This window comes from Syngnathoides biaculeatus, chromosome 8, assembly GCF_019802595.1.
Source record: "Syngnathoides biaculeatus isolate LvHL_M chromosome 8, ASM1980259v1, whole genome shotgun sequence".
In the NCBI taxonomy this organism is placed as follows: domain Eukaryota; kingdom Metazoa; phylum Chordata; class Actinopteri; order Syngnathiformes; family Syngnathidae; genus Syngnathoides; species Syngnathoides biaculeatus.
Genome location: NC_084647.1, coordinates 25,027,808 through 25,051,188, shown reverse-complemented (window position 1 = coordinate 25,051,188; position 23,381 = coordinate 25,027,808). Strand labels below are relative to the sequence as shown.

At 40.8% G+C, this 23,381-nt stretch overlaps 2 protein-coding genes across 3 annotated transcripts in view; one reads left to right on the top strand and one right to left on the bottom strand.

Annotated features, from left to right (window-relative positions):
- The window catches only part of arhgap35a (Rho GTPase activating protein 35a), a 96,944-nt gene extending 80,692 nt beyond the window's left edge, over positions 1-16,252 (bottom strand). Inside the window, exons 1-2 of one of the 2 annotated variants that reach the window (XM_061826645.1) lie at positions 13,724-16,158; positions 13,582-13,633 (exon numbers count right to left, since the gene is read on the bottom strand). The gene's annotated coding sequence lies outside the window, so the exon portion shown is untranslated. Of the gene's footprint in view, positions 1-13,581; positions 13,634-13,723; positions 16,159-16,189 lie in introns of those variants that run through there. The other variant, XM_061826646.1, reaches the window with a different exon arrangement.
- Positions 16,253-16,394: 142 nt separating this feature from the next.
- On the top strand, positions 16,395-22,635 carry ap2s1 (adaptor related protein complex 2 subunit sigma 1). Its single transcript, XM_061827235.1, has 5 exons — positions 16,395-16,556; positions 16,891-17,040; positions 19,250-19,363; positions 19,820-19,879; positions 21,680-22,635. The coding sequence occupies exons 1-5, from the start codon at positions 16,554-16,556 to the stop codon at positions 21,779-21,781; spliced, it is 429 nt and encodes a 142-aa protein (XP_061683219.1). The 5' UTR covers positions 16,395-16,553; the 3' UTR covers positions 21,782-22,635.
- Positions 22,636-23,381: the final 746 nt, after the last annotated feature.

Here is a 23,381-nt window from a genome sequence, read left to right as displayed (position 1 = left end):
TTAGACACCATTGTGTTTTACGGCCAATTTTTTTCAACTGTGGGACAATGGCATGGACATCATTAGCTAAGTGGTGGCTGGGTGACAGGCGATGGCGGTGCGATCAATAAAGGCCGGCTCAACCGACCGCAGCCTGAGTGGTGCTTTACTCATCAGCCCAGGGCTTGTGTAAGCCTTCACTGAGGCCACAGACTTGGACCAGGTCAGATAAACGATGTGGAGGTGTCAAGGCTTTGCAGCCTGACATATGAAATAGCTATGTGTAACCACCTATCTTCCACCCTAAAGGGCCACTGTCATGAAATACATAATTTTTAGTATGTTATTAATGAAAAAACATCAGCCGACATGGACCCATGCGTTTTTTCACCACAAAACATGATTTTGACGTATGCAGCTTTATGTAACTACCGCCATGAAAATCCTCTCGAGGGATTTGCTTTCGACAAGAAGCAGGAAGGGACGTTGGAGGCAGTAGCACGCTCAAGCGGACTAATTTCTTTCTATTAGTTTTACCTTCGGAAAGGTAGATCGTTTTTCCTTCGTGTTAGCCAAAATGTCGGTCGTTGCATTGCTGGATATTGCTCGAACACTCTGGAGGATGGATTTACTCTTCATAAGTTTCCAAGAGACCCGGTTCGTCACGAAAAATGGATTGCACGGGTGCAAAGGACGAGAGCTTCGTGGATTCCAAATGACAGGTAGGTCTGTATACAGCTACTAAAAAAAAATAATAGCTTGGGGGGGAGGACCTCGTAATCCGTCTCTCATAACGTAACAAAACATCCGCGTACGTATGACGGGTGCTAAATGTGTCGATGTGCACGCTGGAGGGCTTCCGCATTGGGCTCGCCAGCGAACGCTTCCGCGTCATGCCACATGGACGAGCATGGCTTCGCCCGGGGCTGGCTCATACATACAGTCTCTGGGAGTCTGTTGTTAGTTCGAAGTTATCCACATATCATATAAATATGGCTCAAAACAATAGAGTAATATTGCCCTGGACACTTCAATCGATTGTGAGATGTTCTTTTCTTTGAAAAGAGCTCTCTTGTCTCAGAGTACATGGGCGGACAAGCCGCCGGCCAAGCCGTGCCTCGCAGACGAGCACGGCTTCAGCCGGGCTGGCTCATACATACTGTCTGGGAGTCTGTTGTTAGTTAGAAGTGATCTGCATATCATCTAAATATGGCTCGAAACAATAGGGTAATATTTCAGGACACTTCACTCGATTGTGAGATGTTCTCTTCTTCGAAAAGAGCTTCCGTGTCTGAAGGGGCTTGTCCCATAGTAGGGGCCACAGCGCGTTTTCAATGGCGAATGTCTGGAGTGATGTCACGGACAGTAGATGCAGTCAATATGGCGACCACTTGGATGTCAAATGACACTTCCACAACTTTAGGCATGGATGACGCACTCTCTGCTCATATTTATTTCTTCGTATAGACATTGAAGTGAATAATGTTATATGTATTTTTCATTTCAATACCTATTTTAGAATTTTTATTGGGATGACACTTGACCGTTAGGGAGGATATGATGACTACTGTCACACCACCACTGAGGCCAGAAACAATCTAACAGTTACTTTTGATATTTTTTGTAGTCAGATTAGGCAGGCAACTGGCTATAGAGCGTGAGCCTCACAGTTCTGAAAACCGGGGTTCGAATCGAGTTTGCGTGTACACACCGTGCCTGCATGGGTTTTCTCTGGGTACTCCAGTTTCCTCCCACATCCCAAAAACATTCACTAATTGGAGACTCTATCTTGCCTTGGGTCAATTTAGACCAGTTTCCACTAAACAGAGCAGCGCAGTAAATATCTGTTTAAACTTTTTTTTTGCATTTCCATTGTTTAAAGTTGCTTACATATTTATTTTCAATGTTATTTTGGATGGGATGGAAGTGTCTATTGTGTTGATAGACCCAGTTTCTTGCATCAGCCTCAAATACTGTAAAGAAAAAAACAACAATAGTCCATATTTAAAATGCACCAACCAGAACTTTACCACTTGGTGGAAATGACGCTGGTGTGTCTTTGAAGTCACAAATCCTTAAGTAACTTTAAAATGCCTGAATCAAATCAAAAGTTCAGAAAAAAAAAATGACAGCAACAAAAAAATAACATGTGGGTTTGTGTGCGACAGAAGCAGCACGTGTTTCCAAGGGGCACGCCAAAGGCCAACGCTGTGGTCAGAATCCCCTGAAGTGGCATCTGAGACAAAAACACTTGGTGACAAGGCGGTGCCCTTCCTATGTCCTTAACCACAGCTGACAATTACACTGGATCATATCCTCAAAACGGCCAAATTAAAAGAGCTGATGATGTGAGAAACAAAAGGAAAGGCAAACAGACAAAAGAAGAAAGTGAAAACTTGGGGTCAGCTGAGGTATTTTCAGGGAGTTGGCATCTGCATCTTATTTTCTCTTTTCTTGTGAGATGTTTGCCCGTCTGCGACTAAAGTGTCCAGCTTCAGTTACCAGTACTGTACCTTGCTGAGATTAAGTGATACATCTAATGATGCAGGAAAGCGGGGAGCTTTTTAATTACTTTACCTTGAGGTGGTTTCCTGAAATATCCAATGATGGAAGAAACAAAAAAGACTTGGGTCAAATTTGAAATATATTTTCCAGGACTGCCCGAGAGTTTCACACAACTTGAATCGGGATTTTTAAAGTGTTTAGGATGACATTCTGCTTGGCATAATTGAACTGCACAAGCATGTGGCTCATACCTTAAAACTACATGATGTGGTAAGCAACATAGGAAAATGGACAAAAGTGCATTTTCAGTCCAAAGCAGACACGCCAAGACCAGTAATTCAATTGTTTTTTTTGAACAGAATTACTCTGAGTCATCAAAACAATGGAAAACACAGGCCGCTTGGGTTAAGAGTTCTGCTGAATGTAAATGGGCAGCGAGGGATCTCTGCTAAAAATTTGTGAGAACAGACATACAGTATCTAGTAACGAATAGAACCTGTGAAGTGAATAGAGTGAATTTTTTTTTTTAATTTTTAAAAATTTTTTTTAAGATAATGGTTGAGATTGAGCAGGGGATGGTCTTAGCGCATTCAATTGCTATTTACACGGCGTAGTGGTCAGGTCGGCGCTTACACCAGTTTTAACAGAAGCGGTGAATACATCAGAGCATGTGATTAAAGCGGACCAATCACGAGCGATGATGGACCTCTGCGGCATTCTACACGCATCAGCAATTTTTGCTGCGTGTGCGTCAAGTGACGCAAAGGTACGCACAGCCGAATGCGTCGGTCACATGATGCAATGCATGCATTGTTAGCCACGTGGGAGCAAATAGAAACCTTAACATTTGCTATCTTAAAATTAAAATGACATAGATGTGCTAATAAATTTGCATCAGGCTTTTTTTTTTTTTTTTAAAACACCATATGAATGCCCATTTTGTTCTGTATCCTGATTCACTAATGGAAACCCTACATCATGTTTTGCGTTCCGATTGGCTGAAGGACTGTAGACCAGTGTCAACCACCAGGGCAGCCGGCGGGCCCCGTGGCGTTTTGTCTCACTCGTCGTGGCTTCGTAAAAAGCACTGCATTGCACACCCGGTGACTAACATGCATCTGATATGGTGTTCATTCATCAATAAATTTGACAGAAACACAATAAACTTTAATCAGTTGTGTTGGAATCCCTTGTAACAAGTTGGCATTACACGATCAAGATTTTTTTTTTTTTTGAGGGGGGGGGAGATCACCAAACAGTAATTAAAAAAAAAAAAAAAAAACAACCAGAAATGCAATGTGTCTGTTTATATGACTTTTTCATTACTTGTGTACTGTATACTTGAGTATCTTTTAACATATTCTCTAGCATTTTAGATAAAAGCGAAAACATCAATGACCTCTATGTGGTACTCAAAATTGTACATATACATACACAGATATATATATATATATATATATATATACATATACATATATATACACATATACATATATATATACACACACACACATAGAAATATACACACACATACATACATATATATATATATATATATATATATATATACATACATACATATACACACACACACACATATATACAAATATATATATAAACACAAATATACATATACACATATGTACATACACACACACACACTTTTTTTTTTTTTTTTAATAAATCAAGATCTCTGAAAACATCCTTAAAAACAACCGCACACTATCTCAAGATTTCAGGTATGTCTCCTGAGCGTGAGATTATTATCCATGTACTGTCCAATGTTAATATACACAAAAATTCCTCAGGGGGTCTCCGTGACCTATTAAAGCAGCAACAGCAAAAGTCCAACCTACTGAACTCCAGGCAGTGGCCTAATTTCGCTGGCAGTGACTCAATCATAACATCTTATCTAGTGACATGCTGAGTCAAGGAATTCAGCTGCGACCAATAGGGAAGCGGCAGGGTTACATATGGCCATCATTGATTGGTTGATCCTTGAGTGCAAAGCTGAAAGGGCACATACCAGGAACAGAGCCTTGAAGCAGAAATGAACAGCAGTTTGTGCGCTCTCACTCTCTTTTTCCTACAACTTACTAGCCTACTGGGATACAGTTAGAGTCCATGTCTAGCCACGCAATCCATTCAAACCCTTCAGGGCGAGTTACTTAACTACAATGTAACTATTCGTACCCCCCCCAAAAAAAAACTTTATGCTCTCAAATTGTAAAAGTATACAGAGTACAAATGTACTCAAGTGGTAAGCCATTGTACTCATGAAAGCTACAAGAATTTAACAAGCTTTGGCCTTATGACCCCTATTTGCAACTACCAGAGTCCATCACACTTGCGAATTGTCAAAGGTCACATTTCCCCAAAACATTACAGTTATGCTCTCTCAACCAAGGGACAATGTAGTTGGGATCAGGTAAACTCCATTCGCGTTTGGGTTTCCAACGCAGGGGATTTAGATAAAATGGTGATAGGAGCGGCAAATCACGTGACATTGTACCATACAAGCAGAAAAGCATAGATGTTGGCAAATAACCACAGAGCTAATTACAGAAAAATGTTAAACAGTTGACACTACTGTACTGACACAACTCCTTTCTTCCTTCCAAACTTGTGTAAAGTTTGTATGTTCTCCCCATCCATGCCTGTGTGGGTTTTCTCCAGATACTCTGGTTTACTTCCCAAAAACATGCCTGGTAGGTTCATTTAGGACTCTAAATTAGGGTGCAACAAATACCGTAATTTCCGGCCTATAAGCACTGACTGAAGCAGTGACTCCCCCCCCCCCCCACACACACACGCTTTCAACCCTGTGGTTTATGCGGTGATGCGACTAATTTGTGCATTTTTTCCCCCCCTCACAGCCGCAAGGGGGGCACTCGACCGGAAAAGGTAAGAGTGAGACCAGTGGAATCTATGTGCCGAGAAAGTGAATTTTACCGGTCCAGCCCTGCTAGAGCTGCACCACCGTTTTACTGCCGTGTCTCTGTGATTTTCGGTATTTTTTTTTAACCAGCCTTGTTAGCGCGGTGTTAGCATTAAACTCTCTGTGTACCGTCTGTCTTTGTAAATATCTCGTTTCAATCTGGGCACTTGCGGCTTTTACATAGCTCCGGCGTATGTATGTACCAAATGGTATTTCCTTTCCAAATGTACTCAGTGAGACTCGTGACCAGGTGCGCTCTGGAGGCCGGTACTTACGGTACTTGAATTTTTTTGAGTATTTAAAATACAGAAAATGCTCAAGGAATTTTTTCTGACTCGGGAAATTCTTATTTAACATAGTCACCACAAACCCTCCTGGTTTGATTGAGTTTGATGCTGTATCGGTAAGTATTGTGCATGCCTTTAAAAGGGTGGGAGGGGGTGACTACTGTAACGTAAGCATAAGGAAAAGTCAGTCTGGGAGGACACTTTTGGCATGCATTGTGGCTGACAGCCCCTTGTAAGTTTGTTCTTGTGTTGCCCCTAACTTTAATAAATTGACTGAAAGTGCATAGGAGACTCCCTTCCTCTTTAACCACTTCAAACGGCATTACAATACTATTGGAAAATACAGTCGCTGCCTGTTAATGCAGGTAAGAGTTCATTGTCAAGCTGAGACACATCTCAGTGTTTACAAGCACCTTGAATACGTTTTGTCACGTGATGGTTGTGCACACTCTAGTTGCGTATTATGGAAAGTCCTATTTCATTGTATCTGCAAGTGGCTACATTTTGAGTATAAGTACTGTCAGTGAAAACAAACAAAAAAAAGTTTGCTCGTTGGAGGTTTTGTGAAAAAAAAGTGATGTGTCTGCATTTTCATGTTCATTTTAATTAAGTTTGGTCTAAGACAATCAACGCATAGCTACAAACCAACTGTATTATTTTGCCACATCCTAAAATGCTCGCTGTTCAAGTAAAATTGTACAAAATGTTAATCATGCTTTTTTAAATTAATGCCTCGTGTGTTTTTCTATACTTACAATAAATCTTGAGAAAACTACCTTGTAATGAGGAAAAAAAATCCTGTGCTGCTCACCAAAAATATTTCTAGACAAGAAAATAGTTTTCGCCTCATGTGAACTTAAGAAATAAAATGGATGATTACTTTAAAAAGTGGTTGTTTTTATGAGGTTGCTCGAATACTCAAAATATTCGATTGCTGCAGTTCTACTCTAAATTACCTGTAAGTGAGAATGTGGGTGCAAATGGTTGTTTATACTGTATGTGCCCTGCAATTGGCTGGCAAGCAGTTCAAGTTGCACCCCGCCACTTGCCCAAAGACATCTGGGATAGATTCCAGCACACCCACGATCCAAGTGAAGATAAGCCGTATGGAAAACAATGGCTGGATAGATACGTGAACAACAACTGTGTGGTAATGACAATCGTAATCAAAGGATTTGTTTGCAAAGAACACAAGATGAGAAGGGCTTGATAGTCGAAGAAACATGCGCAGGACTCCACTAATAACAACCAACACAATTAGCATAATGGGAAACCTGAATTTGTAATAACTAGGTTTTCGTTCTTTCAATGCCCTTCTGTCAAAATGTCTATGTGAAAACAATCCATGAAACAAAGTTTATTCCATTCCATTTTCCACACAGCGTATCCTCACAAGGGGTGCAGGAGTGCTGTAGCCTATTCCAGTTATGCTATGCTCGAAAAAAAAAAAAAAAAGAAAAATTAATCAACTTTGAATCAGCTGCCAAAAGATTGTCGTCGAGTATAAAAAAAAAAAGCTAGCCATTCAACCCTTAAAATTGCATCACTATTCAACAACTATATCTTACATCTTAGTCCTATGTCGCCACAGCTACCGTGAAAACAGTGTCACCGTGAGTTCTTTTTTATGAGACCAATTTAATCAGATTCACTTCCTTGGAGCCACCCATTAAACCATTAATCATATCCGAAAGCCTTACTTACTACAAGCAATCCCCCTTAATAAGCGATTTCAATTGGAAAACAATACCGTTATAGGGTGGGCTATGCATAGGGCAAAAGCAGTTTTTGTTAAAGGTTCATTCAAAGTTCTTCAGTGAGCAATATATTATGAAGCCAATGACTGTTGGTGATATTTAACAGTCATTTTGTCCCCTGGAGTATGTGCATGGAACAAGTGGAACTGCTGACTTAAGGTCAGTCCCTTGCACATAATTCAGCAATTCTGCTAAAGTACCTCTAAAGCAAAAGCGGGGCCAAACTACTGAGGTAGTGTATATTAAAACTATAATGTGCAAAGACTAATATCAAAAGAGACTGAAACACTGCCGAAAGAAGAGAACCTCATTTCAACCGAGGGAGGAACATTTTCTAATGGAAATTCAAATGCAAGCGTCCCAGAATGCACCTCTTTCTGGCTATTAATCGGTCACCAGAACAAAGCCACCACTGAGTGAAGACTGACTGTAATCTGGACCACCAAACTGCAAAGCTGCCGGCTATAATTAGCCCCTTACTCCATCTAATGCAGGCTTACAGTGACTTACAAGGAAGCTTCTGCTGTGAAAGAAGATCGAAAGGCGGAGAGATTTGGGGAAAAGACCATTTCTGATGAGTAGGGACACGATCCAATCCTTGGCATGTGAAGTCACGTGGGATTGACATCTAGGCTTGTGTGAGGGAAATTTGCAAATGAGCAGGTGACCGGCTGGGAATTTAAAAAAAAAAAAAAATGTGTTGACATGCAAATGCCATGTTTTCAAATGGAGTGGTGCTCAAATTTAAAACAACCTTATTCACATTTCAAATAACTTGCTCTCAATAGAGCTAACTGATTTAAAAAGGGGTCCACACGACCATTTCTCATTCAGTAGAAAACATCAAGGAGAGGACACCCCTCTACTTTTCCTCTTATGAAGCTTGCCAAACTTTGAGCTGTCAAGATAATGAGGGGCTTAATCTCAGTTCCAGTTTCCTAATCAGAGTATGCATCCACATGTCTGCCTCACAACCTACGAATCAGAGCCAGCCTCCTCCTAATCCTAGCAACGGGTTCCACTCCGGGACTGGATCTACACGCCCCGGTGGCAGACTGTACTACGGTCGCAAGCCCGTCGCTTAGAGGTGTGACGACCGTGCTGCAATGAGCCCAATCAGACAAGGAGCAGAAGTGCTGACAGCTGTTAATGCATTTTACCTGGGAGCAAAGAAATGTCTTCTACCATGAAAATGTTATGCGAGATGACTTGCCTCTCAATGCGGTCCTCCCAAGGCAGTTGATTAAGCACAGTTTAAAGGGCAACTCGTCAAAAATTCTGCCAAACATATTGTAGTCTAAAATGAGTCAGTGAAAAAAAGAAAGGATGGGCATTTCGCTACATTTCCTTGTTCGGCCATGGGAAAAATGACCAATCCATTGTTGTGCTTTAAAGTCCCAGTAAAGTGAGAAAGAAAATCTCAATTTGACAGCAGAGATTTGTTAAATACCCTGCTAATTTTCAGTGATTAAAAAAATATATATAATGGATAGATAAAATAAAGCTTCATAATCTTGAAAGATTAAGCAAGATATTCTGTGCTCTTGAACGCTGTGGAAATACCAATTGAATACACTGAAACCATCACCTGCTCAATCGCAACCATTATCTAAAAAAATAAAAATGAAAAAAAAACTCAATTCACTTTTCAGGGCCTTTGAGTATTATTTTTATAGGACAGAATCATCTTAACTCTAATTTACAAGCCAGCGGGACACTGAGCTGAACACCATGACATCTAGTGCGGCTGTGGCATGGCTTCCCAAAGATGACATCATGGTGGCCTTCTTTTGACACCAAACAAGTTGCAAATCAACAGCACCTCTGCTGGTTACAGCTCAGTAGTGCACTCCATTTCACCTCAATTGGACTGGGTGGTATCTGACAAAATTTCCCAATTGATGACAGGAAACATAAACAATCAATCCACTGCTATGAATCATATTTTCTTGTGAGGGATCTCTTACTGAAAGTTGTGAAATCCAGTTTTAATGCCAATGTCACGGTAAGCAGAATAATGCTGCCCATAAGAGTTGTGCCAACGAAAAGGATTCTGCTTAGTCGCGTCTGCTTCCAGGCATGATCAATCAACAATCATCCTACACAAGCCATTTAATCCTGAACAAGCATATGTTGATTTTTTATTTGACTTGTCCTCAATAGGGCCAAAGGTGAGCTGGAACCTAGCCAAGCTGAATTTGATCGAGAGGCCAAGGTATATCCTGGACTGGTCATCAGCCACACACAGTTCTGAACGATCCGTTGATGAAAGCATGAGTGCATTTATCAACTATTAACTCATACTAATCACAGTTTATTTGGACCATTTACACTTATTTACCTTAATTGCGGATGAATCTGAAATGCAGTCCAGATTGCTTACAAGATTAGTGATCAGGTTGGCGCTTACGCCAATGAAAAGATAAGCGAGAGGATTCCGACTGATGTGCTACAAAAACCAAGTACAAGTTTAAAATACCATCTCAAAGCAAAATGTCATACTGTGTTGCATATTTGGCATCTGCGATTGATCAAAATTCAGTCTGATTAATCTGATTTTTTTCAGTTAATCAATTGACAGCCCTAATAACAAAACTATCCTGAATGTCTGGATATGGGGGGAGAGGGGTACGTGGGGTGGATGAGTGAACCTGGCAATTAATTACAACATCTGAGGCCACTAAGTGATGAAATATGGTCTGCAGAATGTGCATATGCTTTAGTGAATCATCATTAAATTGGGGACTAACTTGCTTAAAATCATTCCAGCATAAAATTACATGTTCTTCCAGGACATGTGGCACAATATAGATACTGAACACAGAGGATAGACTTTTTCCAACGATTCTTCCCGTGGTTATCATAGCCAGGAGGCTTGTTGATGATCGACTTAACAAGGATACCAAACCAGCACCTCGTCTGCTATTAAAGTTCCTCCTTCATTCTTCGACACGACATAAGAGCCACTTTTTTTTTTCCTGTGTTACTGCAAAGAGCCACATCATACAAATGGGTACACATGAACATCATCTTTTAATCATGTATGCACGCATGCACAGACCTCTTCTCAGCCAGATCTAATGAAATAACCACACCAACATGATAATATCAGTAATTTTCAACAGTTAACATTGTGTGCACTGTCTCACACACACACACACACACACACACACACAAACGCTCAATTCAAGCAAGTCCACAAACAATAATAGAATAATTTTCAATAACATCATTCTCTTACTATGCTGCTTCATGAGACTACTGGCATTCCTTATCTTGAACAATCCTCTAAAAAAATCAGGGGTGTATTCTGTTGTTGCCACTCTAAGCAATTCTTTCAAATGAGTGTCAGTCAGAACAAATCGATGCTTTGATTTCAAAGACTCGGAGATGTACGTTGACCAAAACATGGACAGTATCTTTAGCGCAGCTCGTTTGATGTTGGGGTATTTTTCAATTGGCACACTTTTCCAGAACTCAACAATCCCTTCCCTTAAAACAGCTTTCAGTTGATCATCCTCACAAAGGCCGATCATCTCCAACTCAGCCGCAGCCTCATCTGTGACGAGCGGGGCTTTCAAAAAGTCTGTCTCCGCATTAAATGGGTCGACGAGGAACGTAATCTGTGGTCTTTTCAGTTGTAGATCACAGAACCGGGTCAGAAAGGGTTCATGCAGGTTTGCAACCAGTGTTGCATATCTGTCTCTTTTCTTTTTCAGGGCAGCGCTGGTGACTTGCTCACTGGCTTTTAGCAAAGTATGAAAATGTGTTAAATCTCCCTTTTGAATATGCACCTCGAACAGCTTTAGTTTGTTGACAAACGCAAACACACTTTGCACCAGGTCAGGCAGCATTTCTAACTTATTCTGTGGGGTCAGGTTGAGTCTGTCCAAGTGACACAGCATGCCGACTGAAAATGCCAGATCCATAATCCACTCGAGGTCTGAGAGCTCGGAATAGTCCTTGTCCTTCTCTTCCATGAAGTTTCACAGCATCCAAAAGCTCAAAGAAACGAGAGAGTACCTTGCTTTTTGACAGCCACCTCACATTGTAGTCCAGCGGCAGGTCACCTGGAAGCCCTTGGTCCAGCTCAGCGATGAGATTTCTGAATTGCCTGTGGTTAAGCGCATGTGTGCGGATATAGTTGACGATTTCCATCACAGGCTTCATGACGTTACCTAAATTCAATGATTTAGACACGAGTTGCTCTCTGTGGATGACGCACTGGAAATTCCAAGTCGGGAAATGTTTGATCAGCTTCGCACAGCCCGTTCACGGATCCGATCATGGCTGGCGCTCCATCCGTGGCTATTGCAGTTAGTTTCGGTATGGGCAGATTTGCTTTGGCAAACACAGCCATCATTCTTCTTTCACATCTATGCCACAGGTTGTCTTTTAATGGCACAATATCAAGGAGTTCTTCTTTGATCATACATTCATTTGACAGAGACCGTGCAAATATTGCCAACTGAGGCTTGTCTTGTATGTCACAACTCTCATCCAATGCCACAATAAAATACTCACATGCTTGAAGGTCAGAGTGCAGCTATGATTCAACTGCTGTATTAATATCTGAAATTCTGCGTTCAACACCATGGCGGGACAGTTGGAACGTCTGATACACTCCATTTTAGTTTGTCATCTCCAGGAGCCAAGATTTCAAAGGCATCAATGAGGCATTTTTTAATGAATTCCCCTTCATTGTATAGCTTTTTAGCCCGTGCTATGTTCCAAGCCAGCTGATATGATGCAAGCGTTACGGTCTCCGAGTGCTTTTCTGCCTGGCTTTTCAAAGCGACCAACTTGTTCTTGCGAAGTTCAGTCCCTTTTGGAAATCTCTGTTCGATGTTAGGGTGGAGTGAGCTGAAGTGACGCTGAAGATTTGAAGCCTTGAAATGCGGTAATGCTGCGTGACATATAAGGCAGATCAACAAAAAATATAAACTCTCCCACTCTGGCAAAAACGTCCTATGTTCTTCATATTTTCCTTTGGCTGTGCTTTTTTTTCCCTGCCATTTCAAGAGGTAACTTGACGGAAATTGTTTACAACACAAATGATGTCACACCAAAGAGTCTCTCGTCGCTCGTTTGACGTCACTCAAACAGGCTTACATGGTCAGTGTGCCATCTAGCTGTAGGGGGAGTGAATGACAACGCCAGCCAAGCATTTTTGACGCATGTCATGTGAAAGCTCCTGAAGAGCTGCATGAGGCTCGCGAGCCGCGGGTTGGCCCTGTCGACGCACTCACTTTAAATCATTCGGCATCAAACTTAAACCAGTGCGGCAGTAGGAGACGTCTCCTAGAATGAAGTGGCGGAGATGACCTGCGGTGACGCAAAGGGGGAGAAAGGGAGTGGCTCGAAGGGGTGACGACCACTTTGCAGTAAGCGTCACAAAAGGCTTTATTGGCTCTAGCAGGGGGGAAAAAAGCAAACAGCTACGTTAATTGTTAACATGAGGTCGCCCTCATAAGTCTATCGCGACGTCATCGTAGGAGAAGTGCCAGAAAGCTCCGCATGTCATATGGAATGTATACGGAAATGATGAAAAATGGTATTCAATATATTTGCAATATCCAGGTTACCTACACGCTCAGTTCTTGTTTGTTGCCCAAAATATCAACTTGAGAACTTATCAAAACCTTACTTTTGTTTATTTTATGGTTGATTTCTGACGATTTGATGAGCAAATGAACATTCGTTTCCTCCTGCGGTAGTGATTGTTTCCTTTAAAAAAAAAAAACGCAAACACACTGGGCAGTTTTTCTGCAGGCCAAAAACGACCAATGCATTCCAGGTGTTGCGCTCCTATCGATTGTTTTCATGGTTGGTTGGACAGCGTCCATGCTTATTGAGCTCCTTCCTCTCCTTCATAAACTTCCAATGAATCAGTTTCAAATGAGCACAGGAGTATCAATCCGATAAGAAGAAACGTGATTATTACTAGGAAAGGAATGGGGTCACACAAGCCTTTTGGGGGTCGGGATGGGCTTTGACTATACTATATATTCGCAAGCATGCAGTGAAACAAGTGGTACGGACTGCTTATAATCACACATTATTCGTCAGAGCAAACTCCTGTAATGCAACATTTAAAAGGAAGTAGTCGACGTACCATATCATTCCTTCCTCTTCGGATTCGGTCCACTCCTTTGCCTACTTGCAGTCTTTAAAAAGAGACACACAAAAAAAAACACTCCTAGCCAACACTCATCGATTAAGATCCGCTTTTAGGGGGCAAAAAGAGTGTTCATTACTTGTCACTTTGTAGGCTCACGTCTGAAGTTTTCACAGCATTTCTGCGTGCGTGCGAGCGTGTATGCATGTACCGGAGGGCGAACCGACAAATGCTAGTCTAGGGGGGGAAACAAAAATGCCGCACAAAGTCGTCTTCAACACCCCTGTTAACGAGGAATGAAGAAAAATGGAGGGTTTGCTAGTTTTTTAAAAAAAAAAAAAAAAAACGTCCTCCCGGAGTCTTTTCCTCTCTTGCTTCGCCACCACGTTGTTTGGAGCAATTATTATTTCCTTTGTTGTGTCCAAAATAAAAGATTCGCCAGGAGAGGGGAAAAGGGGCGAGCCGTCTTGAATGATACGAACGGAGCTTGAAAAAAAAAAAGGTTGGATTCCGGTCTTTTTCGCTGGCCTGGTAGAGGGGGAAAAAAACGTGTGACGATGTGTGGATTAGTCTTGTTTTTTTTTTTTTTTGTCAGCTTCCCAATAATGGCGGCGGTCCTCCCGACGCCAGGCTGCACCTCCCCTCCTCTTTCGCGGCCAACACAGAGACACAGTCTCGCCCAGTGGTTCACCCACACCATTACAACTCTCTCTTTCTCTTTCTCTTCTCTCTCTCTCTCTCTCTCTCTCTCTCTCTCTCTCTCTCTCTCTCTCTCGTGCTAAATGTATTCAAATACAACACAATGTCTTTTAAAATGGAAAACAATTATAGATAATGAAAAGCTATTACTACCAATAATCATAATAACAATAGGGCTATAAAGTGTGCTTGAAAATATTAGGTAACAATAATAAAAGGATTATTATTAATGAAAACCCTCTTTTATTTAATGAAATGAATCAAATAATGCTAGAAGATGGTAATTTAATTTTTTTTTTTTTTTTTTTGAGCAGTGCGAGTAAGCCATTGTCGGACCCCCAATAGTTTACTCCATGGCCATTTTTGTTTTCCACTACAGTAGCTCAAGTATGCACAGCTCGGCCATGTTCAAAGTGCACTGACCTTTGTCTGAATAAACACAAAAACTCGTGTCCGATCACATCGGACACCGTGTCACTCCTCCAGCAATATTTGCACGACCCCGGTCCCACAAAGCAAGATTAACAGGGGTCAAAGTTTGAGGAAAAAATAAGATTCCTCATTTTTGCTTCCAATTATTGATTTATTTTTATGCCTTGGTTTTTGGCCTAACCACGAGTCATCTTAGTTTAATTACAAAAGCTATTAAAATCAAGATAGCGTAGCTAGCTTTTCTTGCTATGATATTTGGTATTTTTCCATTTCAGCGCATCGCTTTTCAGGATTTGCAGTTGAAATAGATATTGGTCTCAAGGGCCAGACACATTCCTCCACTCAAACATTGTGCAATCCCTGACACTCCCACTTCCTCCACCCTTGCTAAATCCAATGAACGCTAAATCAGGGATGCTGTCCAAACTTCCTGGCCGACGCTGTGGTGAAGCGGCTGGCCATCTGGACTGATTCTCGGGCCATGGCTCTGCACTATAGCCACACCTCAATTCAAGTCAACCAAGAGAGTGGATCCATCATGAAATGTTAAATCTAACCAAGTGTATCATCATCCCTTTTTTCCCCCTGTTCGGCTGTCCATGTGTGTCATCATATATCCAAATTATGGAAGATTTGTTCTTCTTTTATTCATGTGAGTTGCCCAGTAGTTAGCACCTCTGGCTCACAGTAGATGGGTTCTTGGTTCAAATCTCATCCTGTATGTTTACATGTACTAATTGCTAACTGAACACTCCAAATTGTCTGTCCAAGCAATCATTCTCAACACCGGTTATCCTGGTTAGGGTCACTGGAGCCTATTCCACATTGCCCGTAAATTCCAAATGCGATTGTCCAGCGACCAGTCCAGGGTGTACCTCACCTCTTGCCCAAAATTAGACGGGATAGGTCCCGGCTCACACGGGACAACAAAAATGAGGACAATTTCAAAAGAAATTGGTGGATTTTGTCCAGGTTAAAATGTTCATTCATTCATCTTCCCTTCCGCTTATCCTCACAAAGGTCGCAGGTGTCCTGGAGTCTGTCCCACCTATCTTCGGCCAAAACGCAGGGCACACCCTGAACTGGTCACCAGCCTATTGCAGGGCACATACAGAAAAACGAACAACCTTTTGCACTCACATTCACACCTATGGGCAATTTAGAGGCGTCAGTTAACCTATCATACATGTTTTTGGAATGTGGGAGGAAACTGGAGTGCCCAGAGAAAACCCACCCAAGCAAGGAGATAACATTAAAAACTCCACACAGGCGGAATCCACAGTGTTAGGTTTACCTAACAATGTTGGATTAATTATGAACTACTAATAGTAAATTCAAATTCAAATTTTGGGGGAAGGTTTAACATGCCATCTCCCTGATAAGAACGAAACTGCTCATCTGAATTGTGATCCTACTTATTACTTCCTTTTGTTGTTATTGGTGTTAAAATTACGTTATTCTGCAGTTCACTCACCAACCCCAAATGCATCCCGCGACGTTTAATTTAGCCCAAATATGACTAACACGACATTTATTAAAGATGTGTGAAAACCGAAAGATGTGTCGCGTATCATGTGATCTCGGCAAGGAGAGACCTCACTGAGGAATGCTGGTTATTGCAGTTTTAAATAATAGACAAGTCGTTTCAGACATGCTCATAAAAACTACTTCCCCCAACATGCAACGCGGGTTAATACTTTCCCTACTTCCTGTTAGCTTGGACAAGAAAGTGGTCGATCGGTCAGAAGAATTACTGATGTATTTGAGGAAACGCGTTGCATAATATTCCACGAAGGTGCCCCTCTGGAGTTCATAAGGTCCTCAATTAGGAGACAAACATGGTAAATAATTCTTGGGTTGGCGCGATGCATTTTTAATACTTTAGTTGCTTACCACCGCTTGCATGCTAACATTTAACAGCATAGACATAGCTTTTGGCTAAATGGCGAAAGCCAGAGAATAACATTTAAAAAAGGCAACTTAGCCATTAGCAAAAACATTATTTGATAAAAGATTGGGAAAGCAAGGGATGTGTTGGTCTCTGGTCAAACCTCGTCAATTCAATCAGGACGGATACATTTGACCGTGCAATGGAGTCAAGTCTGATTCGACTACATTGAGGTTTACAAGTGTTTTCCACCTTCTCCAATATCATTTTGCCCATTCCTATCTTAGATCCGATTCATCCTGATTCAGAACAGAGCTGGCAAAACACGACTGGCCAAATGGTACATGCAGTTTGATGACGATGAGAAGCAAAAGTTGATTGAAGAGGTGCACGCAGTGGTAACTGTCAGAGATGCCAAGCACACCAACTTTGTGGAGGTGAGTGAGGAGTTCATTTGGGATTATTTCTGGAACCGTGGTGCAAGCAACAGACTGCAATTTGGAGTTTCAGTTGGCCTTTTGACAAAACAACAATGACATATTATGTTAGGGTTCTCCCATAGGAATTGTATGGCTTAATATTGTTGCTCATGTATGTTTAAAAATATTTTGCTGTGAATCCTCGCTTGTTTTATCAACACTTGTAAATTAACTACGTAAAAACTAGACCAGACAACAAGGCAAATTTGGCCATTCACAATGGGACTACGTCAGACAACTGCCCCCCCAAAAATAATTTGCTCTTTCTATCAGAAACAGATAAACAACTTATGCCGTCATTTAAGATCATTGGGCCACATTTGATCAAATCAACGTTGTCTGGGTAGGTGGGACCAAAATACATGGCACTGCTAGCAGATACAACCGTTACCAATGGATGATGTTTTGTTGGGAAAAATAAACAACAAAACAGGGGGGAAAGCGTGTTGTCACCAGATGCTTTGGGGAGGATGTTTTAGGTTTTCTTTCTTCAAAAAGAGCTTGAGGTCATGTTTACTACATACTTTTAATATCACTTGCAAGCAGGCAACATAACGTTTTGTAGCTCGCTCGTGCTCGTACTACCGTTTGTACGTGAAGATGTCGGTCTGTCGATTCAAGTGCTAAAGCGTCAGTAAACATTGGTTTGTGCACATGAAAGCGTGTTCTTAGTCATCCTGGGAATATTTTCGAAAGGGCGTCCATATCAAAAATTGATAACGTATTTAGTCTCAATGTTGTGTGAAATGGTTCACATCTTGATGCAATGAAAAAAAGTGTAATGGATCCCTGGAAGTTTTGCATGTTAGTTGTCATGTTGGAGCTTTTCATAGTTTTTGTGCCATACGATTGCCGATCAGGGCTGCCACTGGGTCATCTTCCTCAATGGCTAAACAGTATTAAACAATTCTAGCCACATTTGTGTGTAGTTAGCCACAGTATCACACATGTTTATGTGGCTGAATCTTTAACCAGCTACACTTAGCCAGTCCTCGTCACTGGGAACTAAGCCGGTAAGGTTTAATGATGTCATCCATCAGAAGTAGGGGTGAAGGATTTTGGAAAATGCTCTTAATTATAGTTTTTATTTTATTTGTTTCATTTAAAAAAATATTGTGATTGTCATTTCATGAGTAAGTTTATCTTGACTTTTATTCACTAAACATGAGGAATAAATGATTCGATAGTTTGATTGACAACATTGGATAAAGCCAGCAAATCAACAAGTCTTTATTGTTGGCCACGCTTAAATGTTATGATTATTTGATATGAAGAACAAATCAGTATTTTACCATTGACTTGTGAAAAGGAAAACATTCCATCACAGTAGAATATTGACTTGATTTAACTTGATGGCTCGTTAAAATGTAACATATTGAATGATCAGTAGTAGTCACGCTGCTGTCAGTGGCAGCCAGTGATAAAGTGGATAGAGACGTTTTTCATCACTTATGAAAGTATAGAAGTGGTTGAAATAATAAACTATATTTAAAAAATGTTCATCAGTTCGAGTAAAAGTGTTGCGGTGATTCACTTATTTGATAATCCTGAAGAAGGATCTTAATGACTAGAATTTTCTCAAATTCAAACTTTTGAAGATCATCCAAATCTTTGTAAATTTTCCCGTGTCCACTTTCTGAGCCACTTATCCTCACAAGGGTCGCAGGAGTTCTGTAGCCAATCCCAGCTATCATCAGGCTTCCCTTCTTGTAAATACTTCATGTTAAGAGATTGAGATGTACATGCTCGGAGTCGCAATGGTGGGAAATGTTTCAAAATTATTTCAGATTGTCTTTATTTTTTTTTAAATCCCACAGAAAAATGTAGCCGAGTCATCATGCGGACTTTTTTGTCATTCACATTTAATTTATTATGATTGAGTGATCTATTCCAATCGCGTCTATACAATATATGGGAGCAACGTTTAATCGGAATAGCTGTGTGACGTGGACATTGATGTAAATGTCATTTATCAAAATAGAGGTCAGTCGTCTTTTTAGCACAGTAGTTATTTTTACACTTTTAGGGGAAAAAAAAGTTCAACTAAAAACAACTCTGAAGTCGTTAAGATTTCCTTCGCATACAAGCTCTGGTTGGAAGTCACAACATTTTAGGTGTGTTTAAAAAAAAAAAAAAACATTTTAAGGCTAACGTGTTCTTTCTACAGTTCCGAAACTTCAAGATCATCTACAGGCGATATGCTGGCCTGTACTTCTGCATTTGCGTTGACGTGACTGATAATAACCTGGCTTATCTCGAGGGAATACACAATTTTGTAGAGGTAATACACACATGCACACATGCACAAAGTTGGATGCAGTACAGTTACTCAGTAAGTCAACTGTGATGATTTAGTTCTTATGCCCTCATTGTGGTCTGGAATGTCTGTTAATGATGATTATTACCATTCCGTTGGCTGCTGCATCTCATAACTTTCTTATGGGAGGAAGATTAGTGTTAGATGTATTGGGTATTATTTGTGCATGTTTTATGGATGATGGGCCGGGTAGTTGATTACATTTTTAGTTTTTCAGTACTGTCATCTTTGATCTGTGTGATAAACATCTGAGGAATCGTTTGATGGCAACAGGGTTGAACGTTCTAGACAAGCAACACGTTGAAGCCTATTGCATAATACACAAGCAAAAATGTGTATTTTCCACTGCAATTGCCAAACATTTTGCAATGATTTGGCTGCCAACTCACCAATCTTGACTGTATCTCTCTCCCCCGCAAGGTGCTCAACGAGTACTTTCACAACGTGTGTGAACTGGACCTCGTCTTCAACTTCTACAAGGTAAGCGCTTCAACAGAACGGTTAACAAAATGCAAGGCATATTTCCTACCCGCTATGTATTTTAGACCTGTGGTGGGCATTGCTTGGAAATGCTTAGCAACAAACAACTCCCAACGTGCTGTTGCTGCTCTTGCTAATTACTTTGCCTTTAATTTATTCCCACATATAAATTAACAGTTGCCATGTTTTTTTTTTTCTTGCACTGTGCATTGGTCTTTGCTTTGATGTCCGATTTTGTAAATTTGCAATCCATTTTGGTCTTCATTTCCGTTTTACACATCCTGACTTCATTGTGATTGGAGTTTGTAATTAAAAAGAATGTGTGGGTTTTTTTTTTTTGTGCAAATACCCTCATTTTGAATTTGATGCCTCCAACATGTTCCCACAAAGCTGGGACAGGGCTGACAAAAGACCGGGAAAGCTGAAGAATGGTCAAAAAACTAGTGCCGGGCAAGTGAAGCGTTATGAATCATTGAGGCTTTCCTAATAACAGTAATTGTGGTGAATAAGCTTCAAGGGTTCAGTGACATCTGGTGGACAGCTGAAGCTATAGCAACCTTTTAAGAGCCCAACTAGCATTGGCACGATTTTTCATGACTGCAATTAAAGTTCTGAAAAATCCGTATTGTCATTCAAGTGTTTTGGTAATACTAAATCCTGACGGTATCGTCATTACAATCAAATACGCAGATCCTCTCCCACATATCCGATTGTCCAGCGACCAGGAGCGTGACTCAAGCTCCAAAGCTTTGAGTATCATTTGTCCATCACGACTAAAACCACCCGTTTTTAACATTCAACTGGTGAACACATGAGTCAGAAACCTGAATGTGAAGATTGGGTATAAAAGGAGCATCCGTGAAGACTGTAGATTTTCACAAGCAAGGATGGGGCGAGGTCCACCATTTTGTGAACAACCGCATGAGGAAATACCTGCACTTGAACAGTTTTAAGAACTTTTTTGTGGCAGGAGGTAACTGTTTTAGGTAGCAACACAGACTAACAATCCAAAAAGGAAGGACTTCCAAGTGAAACATCATAAAGTTAGCCAACTGGTAACCGCACTGCAGTGGAAAGTCAGTGGCCATTGACCACATACTGGGGAAAAGTAGCTAGCGTGCACCGTTTTGACGACATCACACTCCATCCTTGACTTGAAGTACATCCAGACAGTTTTGACGTCGACATAGTGGCACCGCAAGGATGTCAAAATTCTTGGATGTGCAGTCAAGTCAAGGGGAAGGCAATGGAGGCTTAGCAAACCTTCTGTTGGAAGAAACTCAATCCGCTGATGTCTATGGGCTCTAGAATTCAAACAGTTACAGATTTTCATTCAAATGTTTTTTTTTTTTCCTTTTTAAATCTCAGTTCAAAACATTTTGAAACCTCTGAGAAACAACTACTTCTACATAATGCAGCTGTAATTCTTAATAGGAATGTGAAAAACCTATAGCTTAATATCTGCACATATCTAGTTCTATTTCAAATTGATTGTGGTGTCGTGTTGAAACAATCATAAAAGACTGTCACCCCTAATATTTCTGGCCTTACTATATATGTATTGGGTCATGTGGTGGTGATTTAAAAATATGAAAACTTGACACGTTTCCATTTGGTGAGGCAACATTCCAGGAAGATTGTCTATATATTGTACGAGCAGGGAAGGATATGTCACATCTACTTTCAGTTTGCAGTAGTCATTGACTCTTTTTGTCCTCCAGTTCCCCTTGTAACTGATGTACCTACTGTGTATGTCGGAAGGCCGTTTGCCTTTGTAACCAAGCAGTGTCTCACCTCCAGGTTTACACGGTGGTGGACGAGATGTTCCTCGCTGGGGAGATTCGGGAGACCAGTCAGACCAAGGTCCTCAAGCAGCTCCTCATGCTCCAGTCCCTCGAATAGACAAGTGACATCTTCCTCTTTTCCTCCCTTGGATGAAGGGGAGTCCATAGACCTTGAATTTCTTAGTGATATTTTGGGTGTGTTGCACTGCTTGTAACCCCTCAATATGAAATTTTAATTTGAGAAGTGAAGTGAGTTGTGTCCTCCAGTCACTTGACAAGTGTATTTACATCTAGTTCCTCCCAATTAACATTCAGCTCAGAGCACGACTATCATGAACAAGCACCATAATAGCGTACCCGGCACTTTAGTGCATTTTAAAACCCGCCACTGATCTCATATCATCCTCACGTGCATTTTACATGTGGCTCACTGTTCACTTTAATTAGGAGGCCCTTCACAGTGGCTCAAATGACCTTAATCCAAATGTGTGATGACAACCTGTCACGTCGCAAGACGGCCACCCCATTACAGTGGCATTTCAAATAATGTAGTCTACTACTTGACAATTATGACATGGTGCTTGTTTGTCACACACTTTACAATGCAGTGCTGTGACGTGTGCGTACTATGGTTTGTGCATATGTATACATGTAACTTATAATTATGTTGACTATGAAATGAAGCATTCATTCCAGAGCACACTACACGTGCCTCAAACAGTATTTACTTGTTTGATTATCAGTTACTTATTGGCTTCTTAAAACCAACAACTGCAGCTACTTTGCTTCTAAAATCACCTCTCATAGCCTATTATTGACCATATTCAAAGGTGGTTTATGATGTTCATCTTTTTTTTTGTCAATTTGTGAAATTTGTACTTCCCTTATTGTCCCCTATTCATTTTTTACAGTGGTCTCCCAGCTCAAATACACATCCCATTATGTGTAAATAAAAATACGAGAACAGTTTAAGCCTTTTTTTTATTATTATTTCATGTCATGTATATTTGGAAATGCAAATATTCAAGATTCATTTTGACTTGTAGGTACACCTTTTTATTCTGTAAAAGTAACATTTGGACAAAAGTGGTCAGGAACTTGTCTATAGTACATCTCCTTCTGGAAGTATGAAATTGCCAAAAATGCAGTAATGTTGAACAGTGGAAACATGACCTTAGAAATGGGAACGTGGTCTTTCATTTTGGTGCAAAAGTATCCAGTGTTGCCTTTGTAATCGTGGGCCCTGGCACCATTACTGCCTGTTATACAGTTCTGGGGGGAAAAGATGACAAACTGCAAAATAATCACTCTGATTAGTTATTTTAGAAGTATTGAAATTGTTTGATTCTACAAATTACTGACATAAATTCTAAAGACAACAGGACCATTAATTTGAGCATTTAATTTGTAGAAAATTGGTCGAACTACCCCAAATTCCATTGTTTGGGAGGACTCCCTCAGCTCACACACAAACCCTGATTTTTATGACCTCTAAACAATGAGCCTTCAACATTTCCTGTGGTTGAATATGCACGCCTCCTGACATTGGTGCTTTTGCACTATCTAGTGGCTTACTGTGAGCATTACGCTTCTCTTGTGCAATTCAATTGTGACGTCACCACGACAGCCAGGCCATGATCAATAAATCAGGAGATCGATCCACACCACCTACAAAAAAAAAAAAACTCAAAGGGTGTAACCAGGGTTATATAAATCAT

What these genes read in the sequence shown, in the direction of transcription:
- ap2s1 (XM_061827235.1), top strand. An exon ending in AGCACACCAACTTTGTGGAG is followed by an intron (nt 17,041 to 19,249) that starts GTGAGTGAGGAG and finishes TTCTTTCTACAG; the next exon opens with TTCCGAAACTTCAAGATCAT. An exon ending in TCGTCTTCAACTTCTACAAG is followed by an intron (nt 19,880 to 21,679) that starts GTAAGCGCTTCA and finishes TCTCACCTCCAG; the next exon opens with GTTTACACGGTGGTGGACGA.